The sequence below is a fragment of the Penicillium hispanicum genome, assembly GCF_028827665.1.
Source record: "Penicillium hispanicum strain IBT 35686 chromosome Unknown utg000003l_segment0_segment0, whole genome shotgun sequence".
In the NCBI taxonomy this organism is placed as follows: Eukaryota; Fungi; Ascomycota; class Eurotiomycetes; order Eurotiales; family Aspergillaceae; genus Penicillium; species Penicillium hispanicum.
The window spans coordinates 3,573,258-3,598,333 of record NW_026623195.1 but is presented as its reverse complement, the minus strand read 5'-3'; the positions used below and the strand labels follow the sequence as shown (position 1 = coordinate 3,598,333).

Here is a 25,076-nt window from a genome sequence, read left to right as displayed (position 1 = left end):
TAGTTTCCTCCGCGAGACACGTCGATCGTCCCCAGCACTGGTGAAACTATATTATATGGACATACTACTAGTAGAGGTATAGTATAAGTTGGTGTACTTTCGAGGTCGGGCGCGATCCTAGAGTACCGAGTCAGTAACTGACGTATCCTAGTATGATTCGACATGTACATAGATCAATCGCCCGGTGTGGTTCCTCCCTTGTGGTGGTCGAATCAGATTCTTTCGAGTCTCGCCTTGGCTGATCGAGATGATACATCAGCCTCTCAGGGGAGAAGGACGAGGGGAATGCTCGTTCAAGGCCCTGATTCCTCCGATTTGTCTATCATTTCCTCTCTCTCCCTCTCTTATCTCAGTCCTGCGCAACACAAGCCACGCGAGAACTCCCCTCCCTAGCCATGTGTTCGATCGGACTCTTCCATGCATAAAACCTTCGCTGTTGCCCTCATGCACAGACGAAAAGGAAACGATAGTCTCCTCTTCTTTCCCCTTGCCTCGTGGCTGTTTACCACCTTTCTGATCGTGTGCCTGGGCAACGTCGCTGTGTTTTTGCGCCGTCATGGAAAAGTCCTCCCCGGTCGACACGTTGCGTGAGATGGACCGCGCCGTCAGTCCATCAGACCCCGAATTCAAGGACTCCGAGGCGATGGACACGCGGGCTCCACGGAACTGGAGTTCGGCGCGGAAGACGTGGCTTTTCGTATCGCTCATGTCCAGTTCCTTGCTGGCGGACGGGTATGTACGGCGAGTCGCGTTGGAGACGGTCCATACCTTGGCCGCTGCTGATCACGCTGCAGAGCGATGGTCTGGGGCTCAACGCTGGTCACCCAGCAAGCAATAGATTGGAACATCACGATCAACCATTCGGCCACGAGCATGAACTATGGCATCTTGCTGCAGGGCTTCGGGGGCATCTTTGCGGTTCCGCTCATCGAAGCTTACGGCCGGTAAGTAGTCTGACTGCGTGAGATGACCCAGGATCACCCCGGCTGATAGGCTCTATCTACAATCAGATTGCCAATTTGGATCTGGCCCCAAATCATCACCATGTTCATGGTACTGGGCGCCACTCTATCTCATGATTACTCGACTTTCACAGCCTTTCGTTCTCTCCAGGGGTTGTTCGGCACGGTACCGCAGGTGATTGGGTTGCCAATCATCCACGATATGTACAGGCCTGATGGTATGTCTTCGCATGCCGGAGGAAAGATCGCACTGGGATCAAGCTGACTCGGCTGCAATAGAATGGCCACGCATGGTCAATATCTGGTAGGTGCCTTGAAAGTTTCGATGGATTGGCCTTGATCACCAATACGAATAGTCCATGTGGCATCAATCAATATTGACACACCAGCAACAGGGGCACTACCTTCCTCATCGGTCCATTCCTCGGGCCTGCAATTGCAGGATACATTGGTGCTGGTACAAACTGGCGCGACTCATTCAGAGTCCTGACAGCCCTATATGGCGCCTCCACCATCATGGTTCTCCTATTTGGGCGGGAAACCTACTACGTTCCTGGGAAGCCCGGACCGGCATGCTCTCGGTTGGGATCTTACTTTGGCATCGGCAATACCGAGGTTCCCAAGAGATCGACCTTGGCATACTGCTGCCGAACCCTCATATCCTACGTGTTCCAGTTTCCTCTTCTGATGACAGGTGAGTGCCCGACACAATCCGATCTATACGTGCCATCCAAAGGTCTGATTCGTGACTGGCATAGGTTTGGCGGTTTTGGTCACATTCACCTGGCCCATTGGTATGTTATCTCCCCGTATCACGCGGACGGCTGTTCCCAGTCGTGCTTAATCGCCATGTCTGCAGGCATCACCACCACCATCGACACATTCCTCCATAGCCCGCCCTACCTCTTTAACACGATGCAAGCGTCATCCATGCGCTTTGCAGGCGTAATCGGAGCCCTCTGTGGTCAGTTTGTTCCTGTCGTTGCTGTGCTCGACAATCAACGTCCCTCTGATACATTCCAGGTTGGATCTTTGGTCACTTCTTCAATAGCTGGGTCTATCGTCGCCACGCATCCCATTGGCGCAGCGAGTACCGCCTCCACGGAGTCTGGTTCCCTATCGGCAGCATGTCCTGTGGCCTGCTCACTTACGGACTCACCATGAACTTTGGCAAGCATTGGATTGGCCTGGCCTTTGGCTGGATTATGGTCAATATTGGCATGGTTGCTACAATTGTGTAAGTTCGGCGATTTTGATTCGTCGCTCGTCGTTTGCGAAGAATGCAGGAGAGAAAGAGGACAAACCAATCGAGGCTGACTTGACGGTTCGCAGGGCAATCACTGCTTATGCACTTGAGAAGTACCCCGAGCAGCCTGCTGGTGTGTCGGCCATCCTCAACATGTGGCGCACCTGTGGTGGATTCGCAGTGGGATACTTTCAACCTACATGGATCGACCGAAATGGACTAGGGCTTGTTTTTGGAATCCAAGCTGCTGTGGTCTGCGTTGCCATTGTCCTGACGATTTCGCCGGTGCTCCTCCGAGGACGATGCAACAGACCCGCAGCAGAAGGCAGAGAGCCTGCGTAAGCAGGGACCGCATTCCAAGTTTAAGTGACAAGGAAAACAGAGCAATGCCGTGGTATACGAAGGACGACCGTGATGACCGTTCGAGATTCTATGACTGTTTTTCTTCCGGTACAAGTTTGACTGTGTTTATATAGCCTCCATGCGTACATACTGAACGGAATCTCAAACTAGGTTGGCGAGATACGGACATCCAAGTAGTAAAATGCAGTTCCATGGTGATTGGCTAATCGTCAAAAATCTCAAATCTAGTCAAAGTGCCAGTAGCTCTGCTAGTCCATTTAGCGACATATGCCGCTCGAGGAAATCAAAATGCAAGAAAATGTAGAACGTCTGAAGACCGGGAGCGAAAGAACTTGTCTGCCCAGCAGATGCCAATGAAGTACTCCAGCATAACGCCTCACCAATGACCTCATCACCCAGGGGTCAAGGTGTAGAGGAGAACGAAAGGAAATATATGCAAAGAAAGGGGTATACTATGTACAGCGGACCAAGAGGTAAGGGAAAGAGTGTTAAGGGTGTGACAATGCCCAGGGAAATTTGTCGAACTTAGTTCAAGATGTATCCAACCTGGGGACAGGACGACTGGAAGCTTTCCAATAGCCGCTGAACGCGGTTAGTCATCCAGCCAGAGAAAGTCCCGTTGTTGGCAACACCACCAAAAGTGGTCGACGCGTGCTTGCAGACGTTATCGCCTTGGTTGAAGGAGTACTGCAGACACTCGGTATTCTGGGCACAAGCATCGGCGCAGGACTCTAGGGACGAAGATGTTGGGGGGTCGAAGACAATATCAGCCCCCGAGAGATTATCCCAGTCCTCACGCTCGGCCATATGGTCATTGTGAATGAGCTCACGATAAACGTCACCATGCAGTAGCAAGGAATTCTTCCCACTCCTAAACCACGTCCGGTCAAAAAGCCACATTTCCTCGATGTCGCGCGGACTCATGTGGTGGTATGTGATCACTGGGTAGCACCAGGGCTGCCGGCCGTACCCCTCGGAGAAGTGATCGATTTCTGAAGGTCGGGATGTCATCATCATAGGCCAAGACCAAGTCAAGGGGATGTGCGTCTCTGCCAGGGCCCGGGCCAAGACACAATCTCCGGCCCATTCGTTGGAGGTCATTTCCTCTAGCTTCCCCTGGGCCTCGACATGATGGCTATGCAAAAGGAAGGCCGCTTTGTGGGAAAGAATGACACCGGCACCACCGTACCCGAACAGCGTGTCCCCGATTTGCATTGGACTGCCAAGGTAGTAACTGTGAGTGTGGTCCAAACGTGCCAGCCAGTTCCCCAGGTTTGGCCAGACAACGTAGGTATCAGCTTCGATGAACATGTACCATTTTGCATTGGGCATGGCCTCCAGCGCTTTGTCCACCATAGGGAGGAACTTCCACTTGTCTAGCTTCCACCCGGGGTTGTTGGTCTTGCCAAAGGGGCCGTTTTCGTCGCTGCCCCAGTCCTCCTCCGACAGGCCCTTGCGACCGACTTTTTGCAAGTGGCGGTAAAATTCAAACTCCGGCTCGCGCTCAATGGTGCGTTCAGTCACATTTTGCAAGACGTCATAAGTGCGGACGCCATTGATGGTCTCTTCATAATCAGAGAAGACAGCGAAGTGCGGGACACACTGGAGACTGGTGCGCAACTGCACTGGCACCTTCTCAAGAGCCTCTGTGATCCCAGTCTTCAAGACCACGAAGATGTCATTGAGGTGTGGGCCTAAGCGCGCGCACCGTTCCTCCAATGTCGCGTCTGGGTTCTGGTCATCGGGCAACGGACTAGACTGCGCCCCTTCAAGGACAATATGGCCTTGCTCCGAGTTCCATTCTTCCTTCGAGGGGTTCGTAGCGACTGGCTTTGTGCTCGGGAATAGGTAGAGGTAGTAGATCAAAAGGAGGGTAATAAGCGGAGAGGCAACAAGGATCCCTCGTCGCGGAGAACTCAACATCGTCGCCGCCGAGGGAGAGTGTGTGCGAGGAAGAGAGAGAGGGGAGGGAGACGAACGAAGGGTTAAAGAAGGAATGTAACAGAAGGGAGGGCCATCGGAGGAAACAAAGCGCGGAAGGGAGGCGAGGAGAAGGCAAGATCAAGCAGCCGGCGCCTGATGAAACGTGCAGAAAAAGGGTCAAAGATCATCCATTACTGAGGAGCAAACGGGTTCGACAACCCCACAGCCTGGCGGGTGTCGAGTGTGGCGATCCATGGGCCAACTCACCATTCACCGAATGATTTGGCCAGCAACGGAAGCGCGAGAGTGATAGGCTAACCGCTCAGAGCAATAATGGGGGTTGAGCATCGACCACGCGGGCCACGAGCCAACGAGGTTCACAGTGGGAGCTCAAGACCACCCGCTGCCCCACGCATGGCGTCATGGGATGCGGGTTTTTTTGAACCAGCGCGAGGCAAGGATCAACTGTTTGAAGCTTGCAAGAGTGGAGTTTGGACTCGGTTTCAGGAGGGGATCCAGCGATCGTCCAGGGGGCCGGGAGGGATAAAGGACCCCATCGCAGGTCGGTGAGAAAGCGTGGCAGAGATAGGGTCCTTGCACGGGATTATTGAACCGCGGAGTGGCTGAGTCGACGATCTGCGATTCCCAAATCGCAGGATTTAAGAACGAGCGCCACGAACCACGGATCGCGGATACCTGCAGGGGATCACGTGTGTTTCCGGTGATTACGAGATACCTGGGGTACTTGTTAACCTCGGACTAGGACTCTTCGCGTTCATTTCTTCATGATGAAATAACCACTCTTTTGCAGGTGCATCGAGGGTGATTTGCCCTGCGGTGCGGGTATATTGGTACATCAGAGGGCCACTACACTCCCAGATCATCTTTGATTTCACGGACACTCGTCATCAGGCTCGCTTCCAAGGTGGAGACGCGGCCTATCAACAGAAAGGGAAAGAGGGAAAAGAAGTCAGCTCTCCCCTTACGGGGTACTGGATAAGGTTAAGCAGGGCAACCTCAATTGGCTAAGGACGTGAGCGTCCTTGCATGCAACAGCGGACTCTGGACGACGTGCAGGCGGACGGAGAACCAACCAGCCGGCCTCCTGTTCGTTAGACCAAGATGGGTGACGATAACCACCACTTAACCATGCACCCATGCACCTTGGTCTCTTCTAGGTATACATATAGACAAGCTGATATTCGGTAGAGGACGACCCCAGTTGTGAAATTCCACATACCGTTCAAGATGAGTTCCAAATAGCCCGTCAACCCCCTACAGGCTTTTCAGGAATATCTTGGAAGGTCTCGGGAAAGAAGCCCGGCGGCGGCCAGATATCCGCAATGGATGGCGGGTGAACCAGCGGCTGAGATCCAACCAGACGATCTGGGTCATGGCAGAACGCTTGGAAGGTACTGTCATCCATGAATCCAAAGTCTTTGAGGCCAGCCTCGCGATTGGTGGACCACTCGGTCGTGTCCAGATACGCCAAATCTTTGAAGATCGCGTCAAGGTCGCCCGGTCCGGCGGGATTAAACGCCATGCCATCACTGGTGAAACTGGGTCGATCGCTCATGGGAATTTCCCCGGCCATGAGGGGATGCGAGGTGGAAGAGTCAGGTGTGTGGGGCTGAGTATGACTGCTACCAGGCGGGTACAGCCCGTCCGGTCCACCACGGGGCGGTATTTTGTCAAGTCTCATCGCACGGGGTTCCATCGGCTGTTGCAACGGGACATTCATCGTGGCCAGATCGACATTCTCCATAACGGTGTCCTTGGGTGTCATGGACTGTGCATCCATGGGGATGCTAATGCCGAGAATGGAGGACGCATAGTTGCTTTGGTCGTGAGGGGCCATGCTGTGGCCGACATCCGAAGCATGCATAGACCCTGGCGGAGGGTCGGTCCCTGGCATCGAAGAAGCAGCGGGCTGTCCAGGAAATAGTGGCGCTGCTGCCCCGGTTAAATCACTAGACTGCCCCCAGCGTTCCATAGAGGAGATCAGGGAGCCATATACGGGCCATGTCGGAATCAAGACTGTGGCCATATGTCGGAACTCGTTGGTCCATTGGGCAAATGGGAAATGATCGGTCGACTCGAGCGTGTGCTGCAGTGACAACGCCTGTTCGGAGATCGTGCGTAGGCCAAATTCGAAAATGGGTGGAAGCCCGCACATGGGAAAATTCTCCAGATGCTGGGAAATCATCGTCAATCCGCGATAAAGAAGCTTCTTGGCGCCCTCGGTCGCTGGCCGCTGGGATTGATGCAGTCCCTGCTCACCTGGAACGAGACGCAAGTAGAGCCAGAGTAACGTTGCCGTATATGCCAGGCCAAGATAGCTTTGGTGCGGCAGGAGGGTGGAGTGACGTTCAGGATAGATGCTCTCGGGCCCGATCAAGCGACACCCCAGCGGCAGGGTGTCATCCCACTGCTTCAGGTCCAGCACGAGCTGCTGGGCAAATGTAGCTGACGTGTACCCCATCGACAGGTTTCGTGATATTTTATTCAGCACGCTTGCCAATTCGACCAAGCGGTTAAAACCACTCAGGGCTAAAAGCGGTCCCCTGTGTGGGGGGTTTTGACCGCGAAAAGCCCCTGTAGGAGGGAGAACATCCACCCACGAATTCCACTCTTCCAAGCCATCTTCTTCTAACGGACCGACCGCCCTAAAATCATTCGAGGACATGGCGGGACATCTCGACAGGCGGAAGGACAACAAAGAATCGATCACGAAGCAACCCAGGAAAACAGCCTTGCCCTGCCTCGATTCATCCGAGCGTCGCGTGTTGGTAAAGGCTCCCAAGCCCATGGCAATCCCCATGCGCACTGCTTGACCACTCAAAAGCCATGCAGCCGTCCAGTCCTCGAGGCCCACATTGACCAAAGTCAAGAGTAGTAATGCCTGGATATGGCCAAGCTCGTAGCGTTCCTTTTCCGAGGGGATCAGACGTCGGGACACGGCATAATATTCATTCGCGAGAGACACAGCCCGCGCCGGGCTGGCTTGAGCATCTGTTCGTGACTGTGTGATAGTATAAGCCAGTATTGCCCATAGCGCAGCATGATCGCCGGATCCGGGGGAGGTTGTTGTCACGGATAACGGGGCATTGGCGTAGAGGTACGAGGCGCGGAGGATGCTGTGTTTTGCGACGACCGGGAACCATGAGTGGGTTGCAGTAAAATAGATGTCGAGCAATTGAGATGTCTGTGGCGGCAACTGGAGTCCTTGTGGTGCATCAGCCCATGGTGTGCCACGACCTTCCGAGGCCTGGGCCAGTCGAGCACGTTTGGTGCTGGGGGAGACACTAGCCGGACCAACGACTCGCGGTGCTTCGGGGCCCAACGGCGTCGCGTCTCTGCCAACTCGGAACCCCCATCGACCGGCCGGTCCGTCCTGATGATCATCATTTCGTGATCGTTTGCCCGTTGCCGCTGGGACGGCCTCGGAGTTAGAAAGCATCTTCTCCAGTGCGCTGTACAAGCGACTGGTCTTCCACGTTTCATGCAGGCTTTCCGAGGTGCTGTCCCCTGTCCATACTGACATCAACTTCCCTCGGCGGCTGGTGCATTCTGCGGTGGTTCCCAGCATGGCCAGCATCGTGTCCTCAAACCCGTCGATGTTGCAGATCGATAAAGCCCATAGTTTCTCCAGGCCGCGCACATAACCCTCGGGGAGGCCACGTTTCTTCATATGAGGGTCGTAGGAGCATGTCTGGCCCGTTGCCTGGCAGGCGGAACAAGTGGGACGGGCGCCATCACATTTGTCCTGGGTGCAGTTAGCTTGGGAGTCACCGCGGGTGCGATGGCCGACTCACTTTTTACTGCGACAGCGGTCGCAGGCCCTGGAGACCCTCTTCCGCCGAGGGGCTTGGTCGGAGCCCTCATCCATGAGGACGGTGAGTTCGGGTCAGGAAACGTGCCATGTAGGACCATGCAGTCGGAGCGCTCGGCGATGTCGCGAAGTCAATTCCCGCGGTCGCGGGAGTGCGCGATTAAGAACCGAGGCGTTGGCGGGCAGCAACCACAGTCGTGTAGAATCGACAAATCGTGGCGCATGTCACTAAAAGGCGGCGCGATGCAATCGGAAGGCTAGATGGATTACGCAATGCAAGAGGCGATCAGGGCATCCAACCAGAACGGAGAAGGTGGACTTGGTCAGTCACTAGGAGCAGCCCTGCGAATAGGACATCTATCGATAGTTACTACGCAGTGAAGTGCGCCGCATCAGGGGAATTCCCCACGTCCCCACAAACGGGGGCAAAAGGAGGGAATAAGAAGGTGGGAATAAGAAGGTGGGAATAAGAATGATGCGTAATAGATTCAGATATATGCATAGCGTATTCCTATATCCTCTTTTTTTTTTTTTTTTTTTTTTTTTTTTTTTTTTTTGGCAGTTCATCGTACTCCCAAAGTACATTATATACTCCAATAGGGACGGCTAAGGGATATCGGGATTTATCTGAGGTTCGATTGTGGTCGCTTCTACTTGCGTGTCGCAACCTCTCCTTAGTTCCCCAATCACTCCATTCACAACTGCCGACCATCGGCAGTTTGGCTTCAGCACAACCTCTCGTTTACAGCTCCCATCGCCCGTCGACTACTGCCCCACGAACCCACACGCCTTTTATTTTGGGCAATCGCAAGACCCAGGGAAATGCAACAGGAACACAAATCCAATCTACTAGGGCACCTAAAAACAGAAACTTGTAAGGACAGGGGGCAGTGCTCCCCCCCTCCCCTTCCCCCCGGGAGGTAAGCGGGCTGCCCTGAGGACTCGGTATCCCGATCTCCACAGGGCGTAGACTTATTATCGGCTCCCCGATGGAGTGAAAAACTGCAGTGTGGCTTCCAGGACCCGTAACCCTGATGCCAGTCACGTTCGACTATATTGCGAGGTCTATGCCCTGGTCAGCGCCCTTGCTCCATTTGAATCTCTGAAGCTCAGGACCATGCCACCAGTACCACCCATGATCCCGATACAATAAGAAAAGTGCGCCCAGTCCTGTCGGATTGGGCCGAAGGCGCTCATATGTAGGTCTCAGGCTGAGTTTAATTTTAGCTATCAATGGGGATAAAACTTTTGCCGGCCTGAATCAAATCAGACATGGAGCAATTCATGTGCCACTGAACGACCGCTTAAGGACCCCTACCACAGCCATATGGCTATTTTGGGACACACAGTTAACTAAATCAGTAAATAAGGAGTATTTGGCTAAACTAATTAGTTAAGCAAGGAATGATATGACGACGACTTCAGGTCACGAAGAAGACCGATCTTTGATTATTCCACGCGTCCAAGGTTGAATACTGGTGTGGCTTCAGCTTGCGCAGCTTCGCAATCGAACGATCCCTTAAAGCCCTTCCCGTGCTTTGCGAGCCCCAATCCCATATCTGATCTATCTGAATCCGTTTCTAGGGGACTTCCAGTGAGATTAAAAGCGATAATCTACAGTGACTGGATCAAGCACAATGCCATCGGAATATGCTCATCTCTATAAAAAGAAAAAGGCTCACGCTCACCATTCTAATAAGGCCCATGAACTCGAAACTCGAAACTCGGACGTGTTTTTTATTCTCCATGGCCAGCTCTAAAGCTACCGATAGTATCTACATACCTGGTAGCCCATACAACGGACAGGTACCTGAAGGGCGGTGAGGCCGACGCGGGTCCCTGAGGTACCGTGACCTGGCCCAAGCTTTATTTTCTGTCCTCGCAGCGCTCGGCCTGAGCCTGTCAACACCCCCTCAACTCTTACTTCTGAGTGTCTCCTACTACCCATGCATTGGTGGGACTGCTGCCCTGCTCCAACTATGCCCAGCTTCTCGGAGCCTACAGACTCCATTACTGCGAGCTGGAGGAAACGCAAACGAGACCACGAAGATTCCACAACCCTGACCCGGCCGTAAGTTCAAAGATACTCATGCCCGGTTGCATGGAGTCTCCAATAACTAACACCCTTCATTCTCGACCAGATCATCCTTTGTGCCGTTTCGAGTCGATCGCCCAGACTGCGATAGCAATCGTACCCTGCCCTTGGTCCGACATCCAACAGAGGGGGCGGATCTATCTTTCCGCCCCAGGTGCATTCCTCGCAAGCGCCGGCACGTTCAACCCCCGTATCTTTCTCTTCCGACCCCTCAGCAATCCTCTCTCCTCTCTCCCAATGCCTACGCCCCAGTGCCAGACCCTTATTCCCCGCCGGTTTCTCCAAAGACTCTCGTACCACTCTCCTATCCATCAACGTCGCCGTCAGCCCTTCGTCCATGCCATATCTGCCATCGACGCCCTACAACACGGCAAGTACTCGATGCCTACGCCGACTGTGACTTGTGTAGTGAGCGAGCCTGCTTCATCTGTCTGCGTCAATGCGACTCCCACTTGTGCCCTGGCATCGTCAGCATGTCATTAGGCGGCCACACCAAATCTGATATAAGCAGTCCAACGGAGGATTTCGATAGCAAGGACAACGAGCTACGCAGAAAGATCTGCTCCAGCTGCGCTGTTGAAGGCATTACTGAGACCGGCATCGAAATCGTGCGATGTCTGGACTGTGTTCGCGGTCACTCAGCGTCCTGGCCAACTGGGTCAGTGACATCTGGGTGGACACTGAATGGGACGAGCCACGCAGATATGAATGGTTAAATCCTCCATTCTTATTCTTCGCCCCCCCCCCCCCCCCCTCTCTCTCTCTCTCTCTTGCTAGATGTCGATGGCAGACATCTTGAAATTATGAACTGCAATGGAAACGACCCTATGAACTGAATCCCGACCCAGCTTTGTCACCGGGAGATCGTCATCAGCTTCTCCATTTTGGAGGCTTCATTTACAGGCAGCTACGCAGGCGTTGGATTATATGTGTGCGTTTGGGATTGCATTTGTCTTGGTTTTCTCTATTCGCCTCCCCTTATTACCCCCTCTGCCTATTAGGACGTGGTGATTCCTAATCATGTCTCTGTGTCAACTTAGTTTTTGTTGCATTTGTTTAAACCTTCACGCCTCGGCATGGCATAGTGATACCGATACAGATTATAGTTAATAGTCATCCAGCAGGTCTCTTGAGGATGACATGCAATTCGTGAGATATACAGAAATATGAATAATAGAGACTCATTTTAATGCTGATAGGGTATAACACAAATGATGAATGATAATGTGACTCCAATTCTTCTGTGTTTTCTTCACTCTATTCCATCCTTTTTTGAAAAGTCACCGTCCAAACCGCATCTGGGCACCAGCATAGTGCCACAGTCCCCGCATGAATCCCTGGTACTCGACAGCCTCTCCATACCCGGTCACACTGTGGCTCCGGTCACCAGTGCAGTACATCTCCGTCAACCGGATTTGCCATGGCGGATAGCCATCCAGTTTAAGGAAGGGTCCAAACACCAGAAGAAGGTCTGGTTCGGGCTTGAGGATATTGGCGGCGTTGTTGCCATGGGCTTGAAGTGGCTGAGTGGTGATCTCGCTAATCTCCGCATCCACGAGTTCGGGTGTGATGTCTTCTGGCGATAATTTGCCGTTTTGCGACATCTCCGCCAGAGTCTTGGTCAGGTCCACGAGGGTCTCACGACCGTCAGTGGAAGACAGCAGAAGAAGAGCAAGAGATGGCTTGTCGGAGTTGGGATTCGCTGCAATGCCATGAACGGGGTGGTGGGGGGCAAAGACTTGCAGAAAAGGCTGCTGCGAAGGCGAACCGTAGTACGATGCCAACTTGGTAGTGATGATCTGATGCAGAGCCGGTATACAGGACTTGAGCACACCTAGAGGATTCGGATCAGTATGGCAACATTTTCAAGGCGAATACCTTCATTCCATACCAGTCTTCTCAAAGACACTGAGTTGGGAGATCCCCGCACATGCACTCCAGGCAGCGAGTTCGGCCACCTCATCCATCAACACCGCCAATGCATCATCCTCGGTGCGCAAATTCAAAATCACACTCAGATGCTGTGGAAGCCGCTTCAAGCCACGCACATCCTTGCGGATCAGCTCGGGTGTGCGGTGGTGATGGTAGACGATGGCGAAGACGCGGTCGACAACGGCGTGATAGGCCTGAAGCAAGCGCACCACGATGCCAAAAAAGATGTGCGTGAGGGCATAGGCCAAGTGGTGGATTTGCGACTTGACGAACGTGCGGATTGGAGTCTTGCGTGTCTTCTGCCGGCGCTGGTAGGAGGAAGAGGTCGAGGGCTGGGGTCGTCGCGATAGTTCGGCGGGATCGGGGAGATACGGCTTGATGAGGTTCTCGCGATCAGTGGCGCTCAGCTCAGTGCCGCGTGAGCGGATCTCCGCGCGCAGGATCTCGCGGTCTTGCTGGGAGACCATGGTGGTGCGGTTCGGAGGGAAGAGTAGAGAGCGGGAAGAAGCCGTTGCACTTATGGTACGTGGCCGTCCGCATGTAAATGCGAGCGTTTACAGGTTGACGGATTCTAGGCCCGCGCTTGGAAATGTGTCGGTCTGTTCATAGGACTCTGATGCTGGGAATTAGAAAACTGCCTTGTATGACAAGGCAGCTGCCTAGGGACATAGCCATTCAATCCTAACCGGCTCGGCCTGTAGCTTATGGCCAAGCCGTTGCAAGTTCCGCTGGAAAACATAGCTTGCAACATCACCAACCGACAACATTGACAAGAGCTGTTTATTCTCGACATAAAGAGTCCTACGGTAGTAATGGTTAAACCTCCAGTAGCTAGTTACAAAATAAAATAAAGTCTACGGTAATGATATCCACGAGCCATCTTTTATTCGGTCCCGAGTAGAGCGGTGGCAATTTAGCTTCTACGCGTGGAAATACATGTCCGCAACTCCAAACTCCCGCGCGCATCTCAGCTTTCCCCGGATTCTTCAAGTCGGACTCACCTCAACTCTTTCAGGGCTTAACTGGCCGATCCAACCATTGAGCCGGTCCCAAGGTGGCCCATGACTCCGGCCTCGCAATCGCCATGATGCCCGACAATGCATCCATAGTCTCCTCCAACCCCGCCCGCACCGTCTTCCCCAAGGGCCCTAGCTTCACGCTCGACGACTTCTCGGGCCGGGACTTCATCGTCAAGGAGTTTATCGAGGCACTCTCGGACACAGCTATCGCAGGACGCCGCACAAACGTCGGAACGGCGGGCGCCGCCAATCAACCCTTCGATCCAAAGCCCCTCATCCGGACCTTCGAAAATGCCCAACGGCGCCTAGGCGAGCTCTCTGGCGACTTGGAGATCCGCGAGAATGAGCTGTCTGCAGCCGTCCGACGAGCAGAAGCTCAACACTCACAAAACCTCACCACCCTCGGCCGGAAGCTGCGACAGACCATCGAGTCCTTCCAGCAGCTTGACACGTCGCTGAATGGCACCACCGGCCTAGAGAGCGCAGGAGGAACCGGGAACATGGCGGTGGAAACTGGAAGGAGACTGGAGGAACTGGACCGACAGCGCCGCCGGGCGTTGGACGCCCATTTCTTGCTAGAGTGCTGGGACGGGGTCAGCAATCGCGGCGAGATTTCGCTTCTGGAGAACCTGCGGCGCTCTGGTACGGGCGAGGCAAAGGTTCGATCTGCCCACATTGCACGGCAACTGTTAAGGATAAGTCAACGACTTGATCCCCAGAGCTGGCAGGAGACTCCAGCGGCCAGCAATACCGCCAGTGGCACCCAGGGGGGGAACTCCCCTTCCGAAGACCTCCACAGTGGGGATCTCCCACCGCGGCGGAATACACGGGAGATCATTGAGAAATTCTCAGAGACTTTGGAGAAAGATCTGCTGAAGCAGTTTGATGATTTCTACCGCAAGGCCAATTTTGAGGGCATGAAGGATTGTGCTACAGTGCTGCAAGATTTCAATGGCGGTGCCAGTGTGATTGCGCTGTTTGTCAACCAGCATCAATTCTTTATCGATCGAAGTCAGCTAGTAACTGAGGAAGTGGGCGGTGATGCTGAGTCGTGGGAAAAGATGGCCGACCCGGATGCAGAACTGCCAGGCGTCGAACCAAGTCTGCAGTCCCTGCTGGACGAAGTCAAAGTTGTGGTGCAAGAGGAGTCGGCAATCATCCGGCGAGCGTTTCCATACCATGAACAGGTCCTTGGGAAGTTTGTGCAGCGAGTTTTCCAACAGTCCATCCAGCAGCGATTGGAGATGGTGCTGGAGAAAGCCAGTGGGGTCTCGTCATTGGCCTTTCTACGATGCCTCCAGAGCTCTCGGGGTTATATCAGCACGTTGATTGACGACTTGAAAGCGCATGGCTTGACAGAGCATCCAGACCCCATCTCCTCCCAGACAGCACTGCTGCTGGATCAACAGCTGGAAGAGCTGTTTGTGCCCTACTTTGTGGGGTCTTCCTACATTGAACGTGAGAAGCGCACCCTAGAGGATTTGTTCAGTGCCCTCCTGTTCAAATTTACTAGCTATCATGCCCGCCGCAAAAAAGCCGCAACCACTTTCATGGCCTCGTTATCTCGACCTGGGACCGAACTGCTCTCCACCGCCCGAGACGCCTTTATCGCCCGGCTTGAATTACCTGAGATGTCACCCATGCAAAGGAAAAGGCTGCTGCAGGTGGCAAAACTAGGCGAGATCCCAGAGACCATGCGGCTGACAGAAATCAAACTCACCGATGAGGATGGTCAGCCCAACCTGAGCGACGCCAAGCGCATGCTGAAGTGGCTGGCGGAGGCCGTGGGCCGTGGGCTCGAGCTAAGCGTCAACACCGACACCCACAAAGATGTATCGGCCCTGTTGACCTTGGTGCTGATCACCATGGGCGACGGGTACGTCGATGTTTGCTTGGACGCCGCCCTGGAGGCAGCGACTACCCAGGAGTTGGGGAAGATCGAGCCAGACTTTGCGTACCTTCCGTCCGTCCGGACCACCATTAGCATTACCACCTTGATGGTGATGTGTGTGAAGGCGGTCCTGTTGCCATTGGCGGCGGGTAGCATCACCACCCGCCACGACATGGAGAAGCGCACCAGCCAGACCACGTCTCGGATTGAGGAGAAGATCAACACCATTGAGCAAAAGACAATTGATGCCACCCTGGCCTGGGTGAGCCGGTTACTGTCCGGACAGAGGAAGAATGACTTTCGGCCTCGTGAGAGCGACAATGCCGCATGGCTAGAGATGTTACAAACCCCGGTGAGTTGTGGCTTTCCCCTATAAACTCCCCCTCCCCCTCCCCAGTGTGTGTCGCTACGCCAGGGCAGAGAAGCAGAAGAACGGAAGGAAACGAGATGAAATGGAACCAAACCTACAAGACCAAGCTGGAGGAGTCAACTGACACTGCCTCTAGACCTGCACCTCGATCTGTACGTTTCTAACGCGGCTGCACAACATCGCGCGGACTTCGTTACCCGCCAGTGGGGCCAATGTCCGCCAAGTCCTAACGGAGATTGCGTTGGGGACGCGCGCATTGCTGTTGGAGCATTTCAAGCGGTTCGCCGTAAGCGGGCCGGGCGGTCTAATGGTGACCAAGGATATGACGCAGTATGCGGACCTGCTCAAGTCATGGGAGATCGAGGAGGAGACTAAGGGGCCCGGTGGCGCGCTGGACGTGCTATTGGAAGTGGGCAGTCTGTTCGTCATTGGCGTCGAGGCTCTACGCGAGCGCATCCGCGGCGGTGCGGCCAGCGGGACAACGGGCGGAGCGGGCTCGGGCAGAGGCGCCGGGGGACAAGACGCCAAACTCAGCGTCCAGGAAGTGCGGGCGTACGTGTCGCGGCGGGAGGATTCGAACACGGTGGCCATGCAGCAAGTGCTCAACGCGTTGTAAGCCGAGACAAACCCGGTGGGACACGTCACATAGAGCTGTACTTTTTTGCATCAAGGTATGCCCGCCCATGGGGGAAGGAAGAGGGTCTCCCGTATCCTACCATGTTATGGGATCGGTGGTCGGGGATTTTTCTCAAGTTCTTTTTGAATCGTGTTTCGAATTTTGTTTGGGAGCATTCGTCTGTCGGTGGCGTCGCTTGCGTATCTTGACTGCACGATAGATTGGGCGGCGCATGGGATCTGCCAATCACACCTGCTTCTCGAGCCCTCCGACCTCGGGCTGGTCGTTTCTCTTTGTCTCGTAAGAATCCACCACGAACATCTTCGAGTCTGGGATCGGCGATCGGCGACTGACAGCTCATCGGCCGTGCGCAGGGGTCCCACATCCAACCGGGCGCGAAGATAGATTGCCTCAGTATGGGCGCGGGTGCTGGTGGACTGGGTATTATGTCGTAGTGAACTGGGGGTTGTGGTAGTAGGGTCTTACTGTAGATATATAAATAGTGTAGTATATAGTGTTTATACGTGTTCCCCCCCCCCCCCCTGAAAAAGGTACATTGAGAAGTATTGGGAAGTACTCCGGAGTATCCATCCTCCCTTCTTCTTTTCTTGCGCTCAATCTGTCCTGGACAGATTGCAATTCCCGTCTCTGTCGGCATTGACAACGCAACGAATGCTGGGACCCTGGAAATATCTCCAGCAGTTTCAGACGGGGTTTCAGTTCGCGCCGGTAGGGCTGGTTCGAACGACGACGATCCCGGATGACCAGTCACAACCCTATTGTCGCCGGCAATGACGAGGGTTCCCGCAGAAGACATCTCCTTGCACCCGCCTTCTCGGTTGAGACTGGCAGTCCCTTTCATTTCCTGGGTACTAGGCATGTCGGTAGATGTCGTCAGTGAAGGTATTGTTAGTTCAAGGTCATTAATCCTAGTCTTGAAACGCCCGCCGACGCGATCGAGAGTTCATGACTCGTCACAAGGATTCCTCAGACGCTCCATGCTGTATATACAGTACATATGTATGTACATAGATCCGCAACGACACTCCACTCCGAGAGGGGCGCGAGGTGACAGGTCTCGAAATAGATCCCCGTCACATCACATCGGTCTGTGCACCCGTTGCGTTTGGGTTTGTGGCAGCATTGGAGAGCTGCGATGGCTGAGATTGGGCTGGCTACAGGGCTCCAATCACATCCTTGCGCCGGGGCAAAAGAAAGAGAGGGGACGAGAGAGCCGGGGAAGAGAGTCCCGGAAGAGAGCTAGCTATATATTCACTGGGATCGCCTATCCCGATCACTTTTCCTCCTCTTTCTCTCTCTGCGTGGACCTCGAGTCGTTGATGCTCCAATCCATCGGATTCCCCCTGGTGATCATTGGCCTCTATTGATTCCGATCGACTCGACTGGCATTGAAACAATCTTCCGCCACCCGACCCCTCGGTTCGCTCATTGTTGAGCCCCGATATACACATCTACCATCTACACCATTGCGGGAGCTCTGTGAGGATCGGGGGAAGCCCAAGGGAAAAAAAAAAAAAAAAAAAAGGGCTGATCAAGATCGAGAGACGCACAACCATGCAGTGGTCGGCCAGCGAGGATTTGGATTCTCTCCCGCCTGCGGTGAGACGCAAGGTAAGCTTTCTTTTTCCTTTTCTCTTTCCCTTGATCTCTTCGTGTGCCACCCCCCCCCTTGCCGGGTGGAGCAGCGCGCAGATATAGTCAGCTCGATAGTTCGCCTTTGCAGTCGATACGAGATTCCCCGAGTGGCCTTGCGGGAGAACTCAACCCTCCCATCCTTGCTCCATCTGTGAATCCATCCGCCACTACCGTTGGGCACGGTCTTTTCCCCCTGAACCACGGTGAAGGGGGCCGTCATCCGCACTATCACCCATGGCGCTGCCCGCTCCAGCTGGATTGGCGCACGGAGGGCTCGGGACTCCACCTCATCTCCACCTCCCTCGTTGTTCATTGTTGCTGACTCGCTTAGTTCTTCTCGAATGTCGAGCGCATGCGCATGCGGCTAGCGCAGAGCGATCCCAGTTCCCCTGCGCCGATGAGCTCCACGCCAAACTATCATGTCCGGGCTCGGCCTACCCGTCTTGGGCCTGGCCCTCTGCACTCGCGTGCGCTTCGCAATGCTTCCACAACCTCGTTGACCCGGAGGCGCGGTCTGGAGAAACGTGCTTTCTATTGTCCCCGGAAACTGCATAAACCCGGTTCCTTGCAACTCGCCTACCTGGTGGCCCAGGCCGACTCGCAATGCTTTCACGCCCTCCCCGCTAAGATCCAACAAAAGCTTTTCTCGCCCGAAGAACGTCTTCGTCTTCGGCACGCCTACCGCGACAGCGTCATTCTCGACGCCGCCGACGAGGCCTTCTATCGCCGCGATAGTAGTGCCCAGCATCGTCGCTCGTCCACCGACAGTTTACCGTCCGACATCACTCTGCCCGTGGGCCAGCCGTCCACTAGTTTCTGGGATTCAGACTCCGAGTCTGACTGGGACGAAGTCGATTCCAAGATGGATCAATCGCTTTACGAGAGTTTTCGGTGGCTCGACGAGGATGGCGATCTGGATTTGTCCTTGGATGAGTATCATGCTCATGTAGCAGATGCCGCGGCGACCAAACCCAAGTCACGGCGTCGCCCCTCCTTCGCGCGGTCTCTTTCCTTCTCAACACACACTTCGTTAAAACATCGACCGTCGGCGTCAGTGCCACAGGGTCTCCCTTCGAGCCACTCCATGCCTCCGTTCACCCCAGTCATCAATGCATCCCCCACCTCCCGTCCCGCGTCCCGTCAAAAATCGAGTCACCACGCCCCCAAATCTTCTACCTCGAGCATGGATCCCACGGCACAGTATTACCAAGACCCAGATGCCCGTCTCAAATTGCGCGTGTATCTGGCATCCCCGCAGAAATTTGATGAAGCCATTGAATTTGGCTTTCCCGCTCTAGGTCAAGACAAAGAAAACCTCGCCCCAGAGCCCGTCCCGCTCCAACCACTACCGTTGAAGCAGGACTGCGTGGGGACTTTCTTCGAGGATGATGATGGGACCGTGGTAGGCAGTCCGGGCGGGTCGTTAGAGGAAGAAACGGCGGCGACGCGGCTATCGTCCCAGTTGCGAGAAACCCCTCGACCGTCGATGGATACACCGTCTTTATTGCAACGCCGTCAGTCGTTTCTGCCTGTATCCAAATCAGGCTTGCAGCGTCTGCCCGGCAATCGCGAAATGACGTTGAAAATGACATTGACCCGACCTGATCTGCGCACGCAGTCTCCCACACCCTCCTCGTTCCCCCAGGAGGATCCCCTGCGCCTTGCTGCATTACCACCCGCCGAATGCAGACAGAAACTCTGGAGCTCCGACTTGAACGAGCAGAGCGCAGTGAGGAGAATGTGGCGCAAGCTCCGACGGCATCTTTAGATGGCGATGCTGGACCTTCATATTCGACTTGTTACATTTTCCTCTATTCTGTTTGGAGAGTCCTCATTCTTTTCGTTTATTCAGCGTCTGTGTTGTTTATTGTTCGGGACATATTCAGTACCTTGAGGGGCGCTTTACTGAGGAAGACTGTTTTTTCTTTTGCATTGGGGTCAGTGTGTTGCTTGTCTTGTTTCATTTCCTTCTCAGATTCCCGGGACCTGGATGCGCCCACCCTTGTATATTCGTTTTGGGTTTGCAGCCCCTTGTACATACATGTTCTCACAGGCTGCCGAGCCCCTATTCACAGCAAAGCATGGAAAGCTCCGCTTATTGCTATACATCACAAACATGTACTGCCCCAACCTAAATCATATAATAGATGTACATACCGGCACAGCCGATCCATGGTTCGGGCGATAGCGATAAGCCCTGCACGTGATAGGGGAGCTCCCCCAGGCTGAGGCCACGCAGCTCCGTCATCCATTCCATCGCGCTTCACATTTAGACATTGTGCTCTGCCTAGGCTTTTGGCTCAGGGGCAACTGGTGACTCTAATTTTTGCCACCCTCTTGTCTTTTGTTTCTTGAATCCCTTCAACTATCAATTCTGTCTGCGTCCGAATCGGCCGGCGGGCAGTTTAGGACGTTACGCATCGCCAACCCCCGATCGCGTACCCCTTCAGATGCCTGAGTATCAGCGGTCATGATCCCTCGGTGGCTGCTTGTCGTGGTAGGACTGCTGTTGGCTTTTGCCACACAGCCGGCCACAGCAAAGGGGGACAATCCGAAAGTCAAATCCAATGAATTCACCCATCCTCCTCTAGACCTCTTCTATTTCCAAGGCACAAACACGATTCTATTCCGGGATGCGGTATCACGCAACGCACATGTCTCGTTCGATGGCGGCAATGAGTGGGAAGTGATCAAGGGCAGCGACGGGAGCATGGCAGGCTCTGTTGTGTTGATCTGGCGCCACCCGCATGACGACCACCGCGCGTACGTGCTCGGCGAGAATGGCAAACACTGGATCACCACCGACCAGGGCAAGTCCTGGGATGCGTTCCAGATTGACGCCCCGCCTCTCCTGTCAATGCGCAGCCCTCCGTTAAATTTCAATGGCTGGAATCCCAAGAAGGTGATTTTCATGGGCTTGGACTGCACAAGCACAGGGTGTGTGCCGCAAGCCTACTACACAACAGATGATTTCAAGACTGTCAAACCGCTGCGCGAGCTGATGCTGCAATGTACATGGGCAGCCAGTACCCCAGAATTTGCGCAGGATATTGATGTGCTGGACACACTGGAGGACCGGATTCTTTGTGTGGTGCCTGGGCTGAGGGGGCCTTTTGATCGGTCTGAACGCTTGGTATACTCAGATAACTTCTTCCACGACGATGTGGACGGCACCGAGGTCAATCTGGACCGTGGACGGCCCGTGAGTGGCATTGAGATCAAGGTTCGCTCGGTCAAGAAGTATATCGTGGCGGGTGTTCAATCTCGAGGCACCACCGAGCAGGCTCTATACGTCAGTGATGACTCGGCCGAATGGCATCGTGCGGAGTTTGGTGGCCACCGAATGGAGGAAGATGCATACACCCTCCTGGAAAGCACCAACTACAGTATCCAGGTGGACGTGCAAACAACTTGGCATGACAACCGAGTTGGTGTTCTCTTTTCTTCCAATTCCAACGGCACGTATTTCTCCCCCAACATCGAACACACCAATCGGGACATCAACGGCCTGGTAGACTTTGAGAAAGTAGCCGATATCCAGGGAATTGTCATTGTCAACACTGTCAAGAACTGGGAAGAGGTGGCAAAGTCTGACAATGAGCAAAAGAAGCTCATCAGCAGCGTTAGTTTTGATGATGGGCGAACGTTCCAGCCCCTCAAGGTCGGTGACGACAGGTTACACCTTCACTCAATGACCACCTATGATGCGCTGCATGAGCTTCCCTCCCTTGGCCGAATGTTTTCGAGTCCAGCGCCGGGTCTCGTCATGGGCGTGGGTAACACTGGCGACCACCTCAAGAAATACTCAGAGGGTGACCTCTATGTTTCCGACAATGCCGGTCTCAACTGGCAGCGCGCGCTCAAAGGTCCCCATCGATTTGAGTTTGGTGACCAAGGAGGTGTGATCGTGGCTGTCAGCGACGATGGAAAGACCGACAAGGTGGAATACTCTCTCAACCATGGCAAGGAGTGGGAGAAACCTCTTGAGCTGAAGCACAAGATCAAGCCCCTTTATATCACCACAACCCCAGACTCAACCAGCCTGAAGTTCCTGCTTGTCGGCATATCCAGCGATGACAGCCAATTTATCATCTATTCTATCGACTTTGACGGTCTCCACGAGCGCAAGTGCACTAAAGACGATCTCGAGATATGGACTGCCCGCGTGGGGAAAGACGGCAAGGCTGACTGCCTTATGGGCCACAAGCAGTCCTTCCAGCGTCGGAAGGCCAACGCGGACTGCTTCATCAAGAAGGAATTCGAAATGGATCCCCCCAAGTTTGAGCGATGCAAATGTTCTGCTGAAGACTTTGAATGCGACTACAATTTCAAGCGCAGCGAGGACGGCAAGAGCTGTGTGTCAGCTGTTCCCTTGATCCCGCCATCGGGCGAATGCAAGGACCCCAATGACAAGTATATGGGCCCCTCTGGCTGGAGACTTATTCCTGGAAATGCATGTATCCGGGAAGGCGGCGAGTCTCTTGATAAGGATGTTGAGCTCTCCTGCGGAAACTCTACCAGCTCGCCTATTACCGATGGCAAGGTCCATGTCGGCAAACCTCAACCGTTCACGGCTACACAGAGTAGTTATTTCTATCTGGAACGGCAGACGAGCAACTCCGGAGACGACGAGACCATTTTCCTGCTTACCGACAAATATGAGTTGTACGTCACTCACGATCATGGCAAGAAGTGGGAACAGCCTTCAGCTCTAAAGGGCGAGAAGGTAGTCGAAATGATCCAGCATCCTTACTACAGTGACGGTGCTTATTTCTTGACGAAAGGCAATAAGGTCTTCTCAACCATCGATCGTGGATACACCTACCGCAAGTTTGATAAGCCCACCTCTTTAATAGCCACAGATGCGCCGCCTCTGGTGTTCCATGAGAAATATATGGACTGGATGATCTGGATCGGCAGTAATAACTGCGCTGGTGGTGACTGCGTTAACGATGCTTATTGGACTAAAAACCGTGGGAACGATTGGCATCTGATGCTTCGCGGTGTTGGTTCATGTGTGTTTGCCTACCACGAAGGTCGCGAGGACAGCGAGGAGCTTGTCATCTGTGAACAGTACGAAAAGGAGAACAAGAAAAACAATCGGCAGCTGGTGTCCAGCGAGAGTCTGGAGAGCTGGGCTGATTCCGAAGTCATCAACGCCAATATCGCCCACTTTGTGACAATGAATGAGTTCATTGTTGTGGCTACCTACCCGACAGACAAGCACAAGTACCTGAATGTCAGCTCCAGTATGGACGCCCGGGTCTTCGCTGAGGCTCATTTCCCCTTTAACATCGATGTGCCTATGTACACGGCACTTCCCGGTTCTACCTATGCACTGTTCTTGCATGTGGAGATTAGCTCAGTCGAAGGCCGCAGTTATGGTTCGTTGGTCAAGAGTAACAGCAATGGTACTTACTTCGTTCAAAGTCTCGAAGCACTGAATGTCAACGATCGCGGCTATGTCGACTTTGAGAAAATGGCCAACCTCGAAGGTGTCGCTATTGCCAATGTCGTTGCAAATGTGGACGAAGTAACAAACAAGGGCATGGCGAAGAAGCTGCGTTCCGTGATCACTCACAATGATGGCGGTCAATGGGCGCTTTTGGCACCTCCCACTCGCGATGTTGACGGCAACAAATTCGACTGCTCTGTTGAGGAGGGTCATGGTACATATCAATGCGCTCTGCATCTACACGGTTACACAGAACGGCGCGACTGGCGAGATACCTTTTATTCCGGATCAGCTATCGGCGTGATGATCGGCGTTGGTAATGTCGGTGAATATCTGTCGAGCACTGACGCCGCCGATACTTTCCTCTCTAGCGACGGCGGTATCACTTGGAAGCATGTCAAGAAGGGCCGGTACATGTTCGAGTATGGCGATGCCGGGTCAATCATTGTGCTTGTCAGCGAGCTGCAACCGACGCAGTATGTTTCCTACAGTCTGGATGAGGGGAACACTTGGAAGGAGTTCCAGTTCTCGGACGTGGACATGATCGTCACTGATATTTCGACTGTGCCCTCCGATACATCGAAGAACTTCCTCTTGTGGGCCAAGGAAGCCAAATCCGCACAGGGCAAATTTGCCACGATCAACCTTGACTTCAGTGGTATCTGGAGCCGGCAGTGCCACTTGGATGAAGCGGTGGATAATAGCAAAGACTACTACTTATGGACGCCCAAGCACCCGTTACAGGAGGGCAACTGCTTGTTTGGCCACGTCGAGCAGTATCACCGCAAGAAGCCCGATGCCGACTGCTGGATCAACTGGCGCGAACCGCATATTCACCGGGTTGGCGGAAACTGCACCTGCACCCGGGCCGATTTCGAATGGTAAGTCCACGCGTGCATAAGAAACAATGAAGTTGGCCCACTGACAAGGACATAGTGATTACAACTATGAAATGCAGAGCGACGGCAGTTGTGGTCTCGTGCCAGGCCTGGCCGCTCCCGACCACAGTCTACAGTGCTTCGAAGATCCTGAACTCGTTGAGTGGTGGGAACCCACGGGGTACCGACGCCTTCCACAGACAACATGCCAGGGTGGAGACCTGTATGACCAGATCAAGATGCACCCGTGTCCTGACATGGAGGATGAATTCAATAAGAAGCATGGTATCAGCGGTGCGGGTCTCTTCTTTGCCATTGTGACACCCATCACCGCCGCGGGCATTATTGGATACTACGTCTACAGCAAATGGGACGGCAAGTTTGGACAAATCCGCCTCGGCGAAGGCTCCTCGTCCCAGAGCTGGCTCTCCCGGGACTCGCCGCTGGTTGCGATACCAGTGGCAGTTATTGCTGGCGTCGTAGCAGTGGCCCAATCGTTGCCGCTGCTCATCATGAGCCTCTGGCGTAGCACCACGGGATTCATTCGCTCCCGCGGTCGGGGATACCAGCGACCGTATGCGACCCGTGGCTCTTTTGCGGCGCGCCGAGGCGATTACACCCACGTGGTGGACGACGAGGATGAATTGCTAGGCGCAGATGATTTGGACGAGGATGAAGAGGCGTGATTGCTTTCCGATCTGTCATTTGCAATACAGCGAGTGATGTTCTCGGTAGAGTTGAGTGGGATCGGATCTGATTGGAATCTTTGATGTGACATTATGAGCGCGCCATGTCCTGCAACCTTGGTTTTGTTTTGACTCTTTTCACTTTCTGTGAT

General features: G+C 54.0%; 8 protein-coding genes across 8 annotated transcripts; 5 read left to right on the top strand and 3 right to left on the bottom strand.

The window, feature by feature from the left end:
• Positions 1-556: 556 nt before the first annotated feature.
• N7459_003737 (putative MFS transporter) lies at positions 557-2,550 on the top strand (the record flags this gene model as incomplete). Its single annotated transcript, XM_056942921.1, has 9 exons — positions 557-732; positions 795-944; positions 1,011-1,180; positions 1,242-1,266; positions 1,358-1,656; positions 1,721-1,756; positions 1,822-1,926; positions 1,986-2,199; positions 2,295-2,550. The coding sequence occupies 9 exons, from the start codon at positions 557-559 to the stop codon at positions 2,548-2,550; spliced, it is 1,431 nt and encodes a 476-aa protein (XP_056802804.1).
• A 546-nt stretch (positions 2,551-3,096) lies between these two features.
• On the bottom strand, positions 3,097-4,494 carry N7459_003736 (uncharacterized protein; the record flags this gene model as incomplete). The annotated part of the gene is made up of 1 exon (XM_056942920.1): positions 3,097-4,494. The coding sequence occupies one exon, from the start codon at positions 4,492-4,494 to the stop codon at positions 3,097-3,099; it is 1,398 nt and encodes a 465-aa protein (XP_056802803.1).
• Positions 4,495-5,761: 1,267 nt separating this feature from the next.
• N7459_003735 (putative C6 transcription factor) lies at positions 5,762-8,383 on the bottom strand (the record flags this gene model as incomplete). The annotated part of the gene is made up of 2 exons (XM_056942919.1): positions 5,762-8,218; positions 8,345-8,383. 2 exons carry the CDS (start codon positions 8,381-8,383, stop codon positions 5,762-5,764), a joined length of 2,496 nt encoding a protein of 831 aa, XP_056802802.1.
• Positions 8,384-10,305: 1,922 nt separating this feature from the next.
• Positions 10,306-11,137, top strand: N7459_003734 (uncharacterized protein; the record flags this gene model as incomplete). The annotated part of the gene is made up of 2 exons (XM_056942918.1): positions 10,306-10,397; positions 10,468-11,137. 2 exons carry the CDS (start codon positions 10,306-10,308, stop codon positions 11,135-11,137), a joined length of 762 nt encoding a protein of 253 aa, XP_056802801.1.
• A 564-nt stretch (positions 11,138-11,701) lies between these two features.
• On the bottom strand, positions 11,702-12,820 carry N7459_003733 (ditrans,polycis-polyprenyl diphosphate synthase; the record flags this gene model as incomplete). Its single annotated transcript, XM_056942917.1, has 2 exons — positions 11,702-12,255; positions 12,313-12,820. The coding sequence occupies 2 exons, from the start codon at positions 12,818-12,820 to the stop codon at positions 11,702-11,704; spliced, it is 1,062 nt and encodes a 353-aa protein (XP_056802800.1).
• Positions 12,821-13,437: 617 nt separating this feature from the next.
• On the top strand, positions 13,438-16,249 carry N7459_003732 (exocyst subunit SEC10; the record flags this gene model as incomplete). The annotated part of the gene is made up of 2 exons (XM_056942916.1): positions 13,438-15,615; positions 15,770-16,249. The coding sequence occupies 2 exons, from the start codon at positions 13,438-13,440 to the stop codon at positions 16,247-16,249; spliced, it is 2,658 nt and encodes an 885-aa protein (XP_056802799.1).
• Positions 16,250-17,824: 1,575 nt separating this feature from the next.
• On the top strand, positions 17,825-19,673 carry N7459_003731 (uncharacterized protein; the record flags this gene model as incomplete). Its single annotated transcript, XM_056942915.1, has 2 exons — positions 17,825-17,881; positions 18,237-19,673. 2 exons carry the CDS (start codon positions 17,825-17,827, stop codon positions 19,671-19,673), a joined length of 1,494 nt encoding a protein of 497 aa, XP_056802798.1.
• Positions 19,674-20,375: 702 nt separating this feature from the next.
• Positions 20,376-24,924, top strand: N7459_003730 (vacuolar protein sorting/targeting protein 10; the record flags this gene model as incomplete). The annotated part of the gene is made up of 2 exons (XM_056942914.1): positions 20,376-24,241; positions 24,297-24,924. The coding sequence occupies 2 exons, from the start codon at positions 20,376-20,378 to the stop codon at positions 24,922-24,924; spliced, it is 4,494 nt and encodes a 1,497-aa protein (XP_056802797.1).
• Positions 24,925-25,076: the final 152 nt, after the last annotated feature.